This window comes from Nyctereutes procyonoides, unplaced genomic scaffold (genome assembly GCF_905146905.1).
Source record: "Nyctereutes procyonoides isolate TBG_1078 unplaced genomic scaffold, NYPRO_anot_genome, whole genome shotgun sequence".
In the NCBI taxonomy this organism is placed as follows: Eukaryota; Metazoa; Chordata; class Mammalia; order Carnivora; family Canidae; genus Nyctereutes; species Nyctereutes procyonoides.
The window spans coordinates 19,163,546-19,175,202 of NW_026575122.1; the positions used below are offsets into that span (position 1 = coordinate 19,163,546).

Below are 11,657 nucleotides of genomic sequence, written 5' to 3' on the forward strand. Positions count from 1 at the left end.
GACTTCAAACCCTTCAAACCAGGGAGCCTGGTTGCCCTCTCTGGAAGCTACCACAAAGTTCAGGAGAGCCCAGGGCCTGAAGCACTGAATCCCGATTCCAAATGGAACACTCCATCTAATTCTGGCCCCTCGCACTCCTGGACCCAGCTGTAGGCAGGCCTTACCCCATGTCCTTCCTGGCAGTCACGGCTCTACCTTTGAAGCCAAAGGTGCTACAGCCAAAAAACACCAAGTCTGGGCTCTGTGTAAAGGCAGGACTGGCAGGAAGGACACCTGTGACAAACAGAAGGTCAAAGCCATTTAAAAAAAAAACACAAAGGGAGGTGAGTCTCAAGCACCTTCCAGTCCAACCATTTGCTTGGGCTAGAATAAGAGGGAGAGATTTTGAGTGAGTTTGAAAAGTTTCATCCAGGTGTGCTGGCACCCAGGGAACGGCCCTGTATGTACCCCCTGTGCCAGTTTATGAATATCCATCTATCTGTTAGTGTTACCTGGATGACAAGTTTCCAGAAAATGACAGAGTTGAAGTGGAGGATCTCTACCTCTCTTGCGGTCTATAGCTTTAGGCCAAGCCTGCGGAGGCTAGGATGTACTCTGGGCAGAGGTATGCACCTTGGCTTTGCTGCGCTGACAGGGCCCTCTAGGCCTCAGAGGATGGTCTACACCAAAGAAGAGATACCTCACACCCACCTTCCCCACTTCCAGGTTAATGAATAGAAGTCCATGGATTTAAAACAAGGAAATTGAGAGACCAGGATTGGGGCAAGGGTGGCTATTCTGGGCAGAGGTCAGGGGAATTCCCCAGGAAAACTTACACTTCTATATCTGGACCCTGGACCGCTGTTGAATTTGGAGAATGAAGTGACTGCTTTTTCCAAAGAATTATCTCAAGCTTCCCACCATGTGCACACTTCCATCACCTCACACACCAGGCCAATAATTCCCTAAACCAGACCTAGTCTGTCTCTGGAAATCAGGGAGCCTTCGCCACCATTTAACCAAATTGCACAGAGAATACAGACTGCCACTTAGCAAAAGCCTGGTGTCCCTTTGGGAAAGTAGGAGTATCCGGCCCTACGTTTATTAACCATCTATCTTCCAGTGAGCCCACCAATTCAGAGTCCCCCAGGCCTTCTGAGAATAACAACACTGCCTGAGTCATTCACACAGAGGGTGTTGATTTAAGCCTTTCAATCACTCTCCAGCCCATCAGTAACTTGTTTTTTGTTTCTGGTTTTTTTTTTTTTTAATCAAACCGCATTGATTTAACAGGATGACTCTGATGGCATCTTAGAATTCCAGAAGATACAGACTTCTCATTTCCTTGTCGCCTCATACTATACAGGGAAACCCAGGAGCTACAAGAGAACCTCTCCACCCCATCAAAGAAAACAAAAACAAAAACAAAACAAAAAACACTCACCAATATACGCAAATAAGACTTTGACTATGCTCCCAGGGTCCAGAAAATGGGGAGGTTAGGGGACAGACGAAGGAGGAAGTATTGTATTTATGAAAAATCATAACACACATTTGGGAACCCCGACCCGGACACTCTCCGGCTTCTGTTAGCTGGAGCAAAGTCGGGGAAGGGGGGAGGGCGCTCGCCTTCCGCCGAGTGACAGCTGGAGTGATGGCTGCAGACCCGGTGCGGAGGTGGGGCGGGCGAGGCTGGGGGGGGGGCAGTAATTACCAGCCCGGCTCCCGCCTCCCTACTTGAGAGCCAACGCGTTCTCCTCGCGCGTCCAGCTGCGCGCCCGGCTTGCTGCTCCGCCTCGGGGCATGCAGAAGCCTGCGTAGGGGGTGGGGGAGTGCTAGAGGACTTCAGATCGAGGTTCCTAAAAGGCTTCTAAACTAGAATGTCCCTAAGGTCCCATCCTCACAGGTCTACCGAGTAAAGGCAGAGCGGTGACTGCTCGGCGCCCAGCATCCCCCAACCAGCCTGCCCGCTTTAGGACGCGGCCAATAGTGAGGGTGGCAGCGGCGACGCAAACGGGGGAGCAGGCCCGAAACGGTGGTCTATGTGATCCGGCTGCCTAGGACCCCAACTCTCCCGCGGGGCGAGGGGAAGGCTAGGCCAGGTCCCAGTCTATGCCCGGCACCTCCCCGCCCGGTCCACAGAAGCGCAAATCAGAAGGTGCAGTAGCTCCTTTGGGCCCCAGAGCCCTGAAGTTAAGTGCACGCCAAGGCGTCGGCGCGGGGAAGGGCGGAGAGAAGCGTGGAAGGGTAGGGGCGAGGTTCTCCACCTCCTCCCGCCGCCTCCCTCCCGCAGGCTGGAAGCCTCACGTAGTCTGGGATTTTTTTCAGAATAATTGATGGGTCCAGTTCTCCAGAGCTTTCCCGGTGAGAGCGCGGCGGACCGCGCTAGAATTTAAATAGACGTGATTAGTAAAATGCGAGGGGGCGAGGCGCCCGGGCCTCTTTCTCGCGGGTTCCCGGCTGCGCGCCTGGCAGGCAGCCTGCTCCCCGGGCTCTGGGGGCCACGCGGGGCCAGGGCCGGCGAGGTCCGCGCGGGGGGACGGCTCTGCCCCTCCCACCCCACCCCCACCCCCACTCCTACGGACTCTGGCCCTCACGCCCTCCCAACCAGCTTCTCACCGAGGTGCACCCGGATCTGGAGGAGGGAACTTGGGGCTGGCATGCAACCCAAGGCCCGCGACGTGCAAAGTGGTGCTAAGCCCCAGCCGTGGGTGCCAGGATCTTGACTCCTCCACAGCGCCAGCGCGGCCGGGCGCGCGCCAAGCCTTAGCCCTGAAAAGCCAGCAAAGCCTCTCGGTAATCGCTTTCCCCACACCCTGCTTCTCACACACACAGTTCTCTTTCTGTACCTCCGCCCTCACCAGTTGTTTTCTCTCCAGGTTGCGGAGCCTACGCAGCCAGGGCCTCGGAACTCAAAGCACCCTCCACTTACCCAGATCTCTAGGAAGGTCCCCTCGACAAAGAAGTGACCTGCGCTGGGAAAAGCCTTCGCCTTCGCTGACTCTCATATCCCTATCTCATCGATTTGTTCCTGAAAAGGGGGCTGTGCATTCTTATAACATCTACAGCCAATTAATATTGCATTAACTCTATTTAAAAAAAAAAAAACAAAAGCACCAGAATACTGCACCCTATCAAAGCCATCTATTATTCACGGAAATGTAATTGGAGACCTAAGATATGTGTTACGGGCCAATGGAGGAAAACAGAATCGTGACAATATTTCAGAGAGGAAGGGGATCCGAGGGTATCTAATATTTAATTTCAAATCTGTGGTTTTCTAATTCGAGATTAAAAGCAGTCACGTCTTTGAAGCCAGACAGTTGGTATAAATGTACAGTTAAAATATTCTATTCCACGGTCCCTAGACAGAGCTCTCTGCTCGTCCCAGGCTTCATTAAATTTTTATTATCATCCCAGACTAGAGCAGGGAATGAGCGGAAAGACTGTCCATCTAATTGCAATTGATAAAAAGAGCAGCTCTTTAGATTTCCCTCCTCATTTTAATATATTAACAGCAGTTTTCTTCGTATGTCCACTCTTTCCCAACCCTGTGATACACACAATCACTTTATCACACAGATACATTTTCCACTTCCTACAGGCACCAGGCTTGGCTGTCTTCTCTGCCCTTTGAGAAGGCCTTGGGGGGTTGGTGGGAGTGGAGAGGGAGAGAGGGTAGTGGAGGCTGGCTTTGGAAAGTGATGCTATATGAAAAAGAAAAAAAAAGGTGACATCAGTTCTTGAAGCATCTGGCGGAAAGATCAACGAGAGACAACATTTGCACTAAGCTGGTTCTTCCTGTGGCAAGATGAAAGCATATTGTTACCCAAACAAAACAAACAGATTATTAGACTGGGCTGCACTTTTCGACAGCCTTTCCACTCTGTGGGATAAAAGCAGAGCAATATTTTCATTTTATTTATTTCTTTCTCACTGCTACCCCCATCTCTCTCTCTCTCTCTCTCTCTCTCTCTCTCTCTCTCACACACACACACACACACACACCTCAAAACATTTTTTTTTCTTGAGCCTTCTTCATGTGTTGCTAATCTGACTGTCATACCACATGACTGCAGATTTGTGTGTGTGTGTGTGTGTGTGTGTGTGTGTGTGTTCAGGGAATCTATCTCAACAAGGATGCTTTAAATTTTTTTGAAACTGGTGTAAATAAAGCTTTTCATCTGCAGGCCTTGAAAATACAGGATAAAACCCACAGTTTGCTCTCTGAGCAGCTTCCTATTATCACATCGCCACTTAATTTTATTTCTATTCTCTCCAAGTTAAATAGAAAGACTAGCTCACAAGGGAGCTGCCATGTGCCTACAGACTGGGGATGTCAAGCAGAGAGACTCACTGTGCAAAGTTAATTTCAATTCCCGAGGAGGATTTCACATTCCGGCTGGCTCTGACCCACAGTAATTAGCTGAGATAACTAATGATTACTTACTTATTCCTTGTAATTATCTGGATTTAATAATTTGCTGTGTAATTTATTAATTCACTCATAATAGCTTTTCAGTACTGGGAAAGGCTCCTTTAAAGGGGCAAAGCAGGAAAAATTTAGTGATTTTTTTTTTCTCATTGCCATAAATCTGTCTCCTGACAAATGTAGACTTCAGGAACATTTCTATCATCATAACTATCCGGGAACCTTTGTCTTCCTTTTTGTCCTATCAGAATACCAATCTAACTTTTTTTTCCCCTTCTGTTGCAGCCCCTCCCTCTAAGGCCAACTGAAAAGTGAAGTACAGTTTTGAGTTCTAATGTGCACCATTTACCTGGAGATATAAATTGTTTTTACCAAACAATTTACCAAACAATTTAAAAGGTAAATTTCGAAAATTATTGCCATGGCATGGTTGGAAAAGTTTAAGTTTTATCCTCTGAATAATACACCTTTTAAAATCAAGTGGATTTTAAAATGTCTTTTCCACCATGTCCTCAAGAGTGTCCCCAACAGATAGATCAAAATGAATTCATTTAAAGCTTGAAATAAAGCATTTTTATGCCCCCAATTCCAAGTCTCTTGGCAAAGAGAGGCTTCAGAATCTGTCCTTGACAGTAAAAAGAGTTAGTTATGTATCGTTATTTATTTTTAAAATACACTTTATAGAAAGTAGAAGAGTATTATATGGACCGTAAATCATAATTATTTCACGTGATTTTTCATATTTCCATTCTTTTTCCCCAAGCTATGTGTCAATGAGATGTAATCCGACGAAGAATTGACCAACTATTTAATGTTAAATATTCCAAGGAAACTGCACTTTTTCTGGATAACATCAGAATACAATTGGTATAGAGAATACTCAGATATCAACCAGCACTTACATGATCTTTGCTGTTAGACATTTATTCCATTATAGTTTAGATTTAGATGATTGCATTGAACAAAAAGATTGGATCATTTGCATTTGGAAAAGTTTAAAAAAATAAACTGCATAGTTCTGAAATGTCAAATTGAAGATGACTAGGTGTGCTAAGTCAATTCATGAAATATCTCTTTCTAACTAAATAGTAATTGTGGACCTTGGAGAAAAAAATTAGGAAATGAGTCATGAATGCTAATGAAATTATTTCATTGATATGACAAGGCTCTTTACCCACAATTTGCTTTTTATCTACCTCAGTATTTTGAAAGCCAATACTAAACAAATATCTCTTAGCCATTTATACAGGATTCATTCTGTTCTTACCTTTACTTTCTTCTTTAAGACCAATCCTCTTCTCTCCAAATCCCTTTGGTTTGTTTTGATATATCTCTGCTACTCTCACTAATAAAAACTTTCAGAATATATTTCTTTTTTAAAATTCTGATTTTTCCATAAAACAAAAACATTTAAGTAAGCTTAACTAATGACTATAGTTTCCATCTTATAGGCAAGAAGGTTTCATTTACTCTCATAATAACATAGAGAAGATGCAGTTCAAACTGTGATACAGTTTTAAAAGTGCAGGAACATGGGAGACAAAAAATACTTAGTGAATGAGGGGGAATATATAGGCCTTCACTCCCAACTGTTGAAGTAAATGGATAGTTAACATTACGTCATTTTTGTCATAAAAATCTTGGACAAACATGCGTATATGAAAGCTACCATGTACTTCAAATTCACTAAAGATAAAGAATACCTGTTTTATTTCTGTCAATATATTTCCCAATTTCTACTACTTTTACAGTTTTTTCTCTTCATGTAAAGATGTTATATTTGTAGAAAGAAAACACTAGCACACCTGTCAGTCTTCTAATGGACTCCCCTTTCTCTTAATGCACGTATCCTAGACTTAGATAACTGCCACGTTGGGGGAAAGGGTGTTACTTACTAAAGATAATGTTAATCCTAGATCAGCAAGGTTGACTTGCTACACACTCAAGCCATTTAACTTATTTTCTCCACTTTGGAAAAAGTAAGTAAGCTGAAAGTTCTCCAGCTGGCTGACAGGGCTTGGTCAAACCTGTGGTGGAGTAGGACTAAGTTCTGTGGTTACTATCCGTGGTGCTGAAATCAGGACCTAGCTGTAGTGAGATAAGGGCTGGCTATTTGAAAAGATTTTTCAAGAAAATTGAACCTAGGAATAGATGGCAAAGTTGAAGATGGGACTTTCAACCTCCAAAATATAAGAATAAAATTAAACCATCAATATCACTGTATCTGGATTCACAATTCTTTTAAATCCCAACAACTTTCAGTATTTCCTTTAGCATCTAAACAATATATCTCATTGTTTCTAAATGGACACACAGGTTTTGTCTCTTCCGGTGTCTTCCTTATTTAAGTTGTAGAAAAAGAAGCCCCTCCACTTAATATCCATTAACTCTAACAGGTGCTTTTTTGTTACATCTGAAAATCATGTTCTCTAACGACATTTAATCCCAACTTGAGCCACTTATAACAATTTTCATTGACTCATGGGACATTTCCTAACTTTATCTTCAAAATAAGAAACATGCCCCAAAAGTTCCATATTAGGTCACAGCTCAGAGTAGCAGAATTTCCCCTATAGGATCCCCCTTCCTCTTGTTGGACCTATAGATTAGTAAAGTGTTCTTCCTCTTGTAGGACCTATAGATTAGTAAGGTGTTCTCATCATTAATAATGTAAATATCTAAACCAGAGCTTTCTTGAAAAAAAAACCACCTTTAAAAACCTAATATGTTGCTTAAAATGGGTGGGGAAGTATTTTTAAATGAGGATTAAAAATTTTTAAAAGTTTGTATGTCAAAGGGCAGAATTTCTTTGTGCCAGATCACCATTAGATTTCCCCCAACTCTGATGTCTGAGTGAAAGGGGGTTAATTCTACTCTTTCTAACCACTCAGGATTTCTTCCTCCTCCACCCACTTTCTCTATTACAGAATGTAAGTTGGTGTAAAGGTTATGGAAATGGAGGAAGAGAGAGAGAGGAAGAGATGTACTTTACTTTATAACCCAGTAACCTAAGTGCTCCCTGCTCTGGTTGGGACACTGCTTTCCAGGAGTGGTGACTGAACTGAGAATTATGATGGGCCAGCCCCTAGGCCTCAACTAGGGTGTCCTACCCCCAGAAATAGGCCTCTTGCCACACCCAGTCTTCCAGTGCTGCTGAAAACTAAACAGAGTTCATTTCTTCCTTTTACCCATGTAATACCCTTGCTCACAAAGATTGTCTTTGCAGAATTATCGCAGATCTGGAGAAGAGATTCAAAGGGAGGTATGTAGAGCCAAATATCACAGTCTCATGTGGACAGAAAAGCAAAGCACCCTGTAAGATGAGCTCTAGCTATTAGAGGTCTATTATAAACCCTGTTCTTTTGCACCTTCCTAGAGAAACAGCCCCTACTAAATCCAAATCAGACTATGATAGCAACTCTATAATAAATCAAAATGCTCCTGCTTTTAAAAAAAAATCCCCCATCAAAATAATTTCCATATAAATGACTGAAAACAACATCACATTTTAAAAGCCATTTAATTTTAATAGTATATTTTAATGAAAAAACAGCATACTTTGCCAATAAAACATTAAAATCATCTTTTCAATGAAAGACAATCAAACAACACCAAAAATAACTTAATACATTACCATAGTAAATAAACCATCTATTAACAAAAAAAAAAAGAAACAAGAAAGCAGGTCATATACAGAACTCAAGACTTCAGAGAGCCTCAAATGGAACAGCAATACAGCAAAATTTGTAAGAATATATCTATATGTGCATCATTTTGAATGGAATATTTACAATAGATAAGGTACCAGTCACCATGTACCTAATTTGTTGTTGTTCCAAAAGAATTCTACCAAACAATGTGAATTTACAAGCAGTGCACTGTCTTTCTTATAGTTCAGATTAGTTTCTCTACAAACAAACCTCCAAAAGGAAAAACTGAAGGATTCTTGTAAATGTTAAAATGTAATCAACAAAGCAATTGAAAACAAGAAGATTGAAATACCTTGGTGGAATCTTAGAATCTGGAAGGGCAAACACCAAGTGGCAAAATGCACCTAAAGCTAGAAAATGATGCATCATAGTCATGCTTCCAATTGCTTCACTTCTTTTCTTCCATTAGAGGTGTGTGTGTGTGTGTGTGTGTGTGTGTGTGTGTGTGTGTAATGGTGAGTGAGAGAGCGCGTGTGTAGTGGGGACAATGTGGGAATCCCCCATTAAATATGTAACAAAGTAAACAATACTTTGGACAGTGAATCAGGTCTACACAATTAAGACATCCATTACTGAGTGTCGACTCACAAATCAGAACACTACCAGTAAAAACAAAGAAAAAAAACAATCGTCATTCAAAGTGAGAATATACAAATAGGCCAAAAGGAACACAGTATAAGAGGAGAGCCATAAAAATTCAATAAACTCGTCAAACATAAAATTGTTTAACTCCACTAGCCATACGTTTCCCCCGTTTTTTAGACTAAAGTTTAATTAATTAGAATGTGCACAAATTAAGTTGCTAGAGAGATAAATTAATAATTTACAGAGGGTTGTTCGGCAATAATCTAATAGCTTTCAAGATCAGTGAACACAGCAGGCGCAACTCCTTTCTTAAGCATTAACACTTGGGAGAGGGAGAGGGGGGTAAGAACCACAATAAAAATATATATATAATATACAGTGTAAATGCAGAAAATCTGCCATCTTTTTTTTTTTTTTAATTCAAAATACTTTAGAGATGTCTCTATCACATTAAGCATCAACTCTAGTTTAAAGTTTCGGTCCTGAATCGACTTCTACTTCTGAAAAATAGCTGCAAAGTGTACTTTTAAACTTGAACAAGGGCGATGTCTTTAGGAATAAAAACAAATCTTACTTGATCATTTTGGGGGCATTTTAAAAGGCTGTCTCGTCTGCCTTTCTGCAAACAGCCAGCTCCAGACTTCCTGTGAAGAAGCCGAGGTGCCTTTTCCGGATGGGGTGGGGTCAAAGGGGACAACTTTGCTACGACTTGACAAATCCCTTCTTTTGTTTTTCTTTCCTTTGAGAAACCGTTTCGCCTTCTCACCGGGCTTGGCCGTTGCTCGCCCGTTCGCTCGCTCTCCAATCCTCCCTTTCTCCGGATTCACATTTACTGGAATTGCTTCTGGTAGCCAAAAGTGGAAAGAAAAGAGGCAGGAGAGAGAGGGAGGGAAAAGAGGGGATGAGGGGGGGCTGTCCCTGGAGAGACCCGGGGTCTCCTAGATGCCGGCAGAATATTTCATCCTTTTCTGTTTCTGCCTCTGGTTGCAGAACCAGACGCGCACCACGTTTTTCTTAAGGTCCAGCTTCTCCGCGATGGCGGCGATCTTCTCGGAGGAGGGCCGCGGCTGGATGGCGAAGTAGGCTTCCAGCGAACGCTTCTCCGGCGCCGCGATAGACGTGCGCTTGCGCTTCTTCTCCGCGCCGTTGAAGAGCTCGGGCTTGGTGAGCTTCTCACGGTGGGACTTCTCGGCCTCCTCGAGCCACGCTTGCAGGATGGGTTTGAGCGCGATCATGTTGTTGTGCGACAACGTAAGGGACTCGAACCTGCAGATGGTGCTCTGGCTGAGCGAGCCCACGCCGGGGATCTTGAGGTTGGCCAGCGCGGAGCCCACGTCAGCCTGGGTCACCCCCAGCTTGATGCGTCGCTGCTTGAAGCGCTCGGCGAACGCCTCCAGGTCCCGGGGGTCGGCGTCCACGTCGCTCATGCAGCCCATGTGAGAGGGCAGCCCGTGCGCGTGGGCCATGCTGAGCGCCGCTTGGTGCATGGGGTTCATGGTGGCCATGTGCGGCGCGTGAGTTGGCGTGGACACCACGGCGCCGTCGGGGCCCGCCATGGCACCCAGGGCCAGCCCGGGGCTCAGGTGCTCCAGCAGCTCGCCCTCAAGCGCCTGATGCGGCTGATGGTGGTGGTGGTGGTGGTGGTGGTGGTGGTGGTGCGTGCCCGCCAGCGCGGACGGATGCGAGATGGGCACCGACGAGGAAGAGGCAGCCGACGTGCACGGGATGGTGTTCATGGTGTGGTAGGTGGCGTCCGGCTTGAAGGGGCTGTGGTGGGGCGGGTGGTGGTGGTGGCTCTTGCTCTGGGAGACGATGTCCACGGCCGCCAGAGCCTCGGCGCGGGCCAGCAGACTCTCATCCAGCCCGCCGAATATATTGCTCTGCAATTGCAAGTAAAAGGCACACATTACGCTCAGCAGGGAATTGTGCGCACTCTCTCCGGAAGCCCCGGCACAGCGCTCGACAACGCCGCCGCGCCTACAACATTCCCAGCACGTTAAAATAATAATAATAATAATAATAATAATAATAATCCTGAAAGTAAGCAGGTGAGACGAAGAGGAGGGACGCCACTGAGAGAAGCCGAGTGCACGAGGAGGAGGAAAGTAAGCTTGCAAACACAACACAACACAACACGCGCACAGGCAACATCCCAGGTCATAAAAATTAATATGAAAGAAAAGACCCGCTGAATACATAAGAGAGGGGGGGGGAAATTGGTTGGAGGTGTGGGGTGATTTGCTGTGCAGACATGAAAAAAACATCAAGCAGATAAAGGGGGCTGTCAAAATGTGCCTTTAAGCGTTGATTATGCAGGAATACGCACCGGTGGGGTTGGAAGACACGCTCTCCGCATTGCCTCCGAGCCCCCGCCGCTGCTGCCGCTGCTGCCACTGCTACTGGAGCTGCTGCTACGGCCTCCGCCGCCCCCGCCACTGCCGCCGCCGCCGCCAGCACTGCTCGAGCTGCTAGGGGAGCTGGCGGAGGGCGCCGCGGGCGCGGAGGAGCCCGGCGAGGCGCTGTGCAGTGCGGAGTACTTGGGCTCCACGTGCAGGCTGCCGCCGTGCGGCATGCTGAACGCCTGCTTGCTGTTCAAGGACATCATCATCATTTTCCCGGTCCGCCCGGGTGCTCGTCCTTAGCGCACGCACTGGTCCGCCTGCCGGGACCCTCTCGAGAAGTGCTGGGTGAGCGCAGGATCGGGGAAGGGCAATGCAAAGTTGCGCTCTCCCGCAGCCGCTCCCAGCTCTGTGCGCCTTGCGGGGACTACGCGCTCCTCCTCCGGCTCCGCCGTCAATCTGGGGGGTTGCTGGGTTCGGCTAGGCGCAGGCTGCAGACCTGGGCGCCCGAAACTGCCCCCGCGCCTCGCGGCCGCCGAGTTATACTCCCTCTCCCCGCGCCTGCCCCCTACCCCCGCCCTCTCTCCCTCCCTCCCGCGCGCCTCCGCCCTC

At 46.1% G+C, this 11,657-nt stretch overlaps 1 protein-coding gene across 1 annotated transcript; it reads right to left on the bottom strand.

The window, feature by feature from the left end:
• Positions 1 to 9,644: 9,644 nt before the first annotated feature.
• POU4F2 (POU class 4 homeobox 2) lies at positions 9,645 to 11,317 on the bottom strand. Its single transcript, XM_055336687.1, has 2 exons — positions 11,033 to 11,317; positions 9,645 to 10,586 (listed from the first exon to the last, which is right to left on the bottom strand). Exons 1-2 carry the CDS (start codon positions 11,315 to 11,317, stop codon positions 9,645 to 9,647), a joined length of 1,227 nt encoding a protein of 408 aa, XP_055192662.1.
• Positions 11,318 to 11,657: the final 340 nt, after the last annotated feature.

Bases quoted from the DNA above. Each gene is read 5' to 3' on its own strand.
- POU4F2 (XM_055336687.1), bottom strand. From the start codon at position 11,317: ATGATGATGATGTCCTTGAACAGCAAGCAGGCGTTCAGCATGCCGCAC. The intron at 10,587-11,032 runs GTGCGTATTCCT...TTGCAATTGCAG, and splicing joins CGTGTCTTCCAACCCCACCG to AGCAATATATTCGGCGGGCT.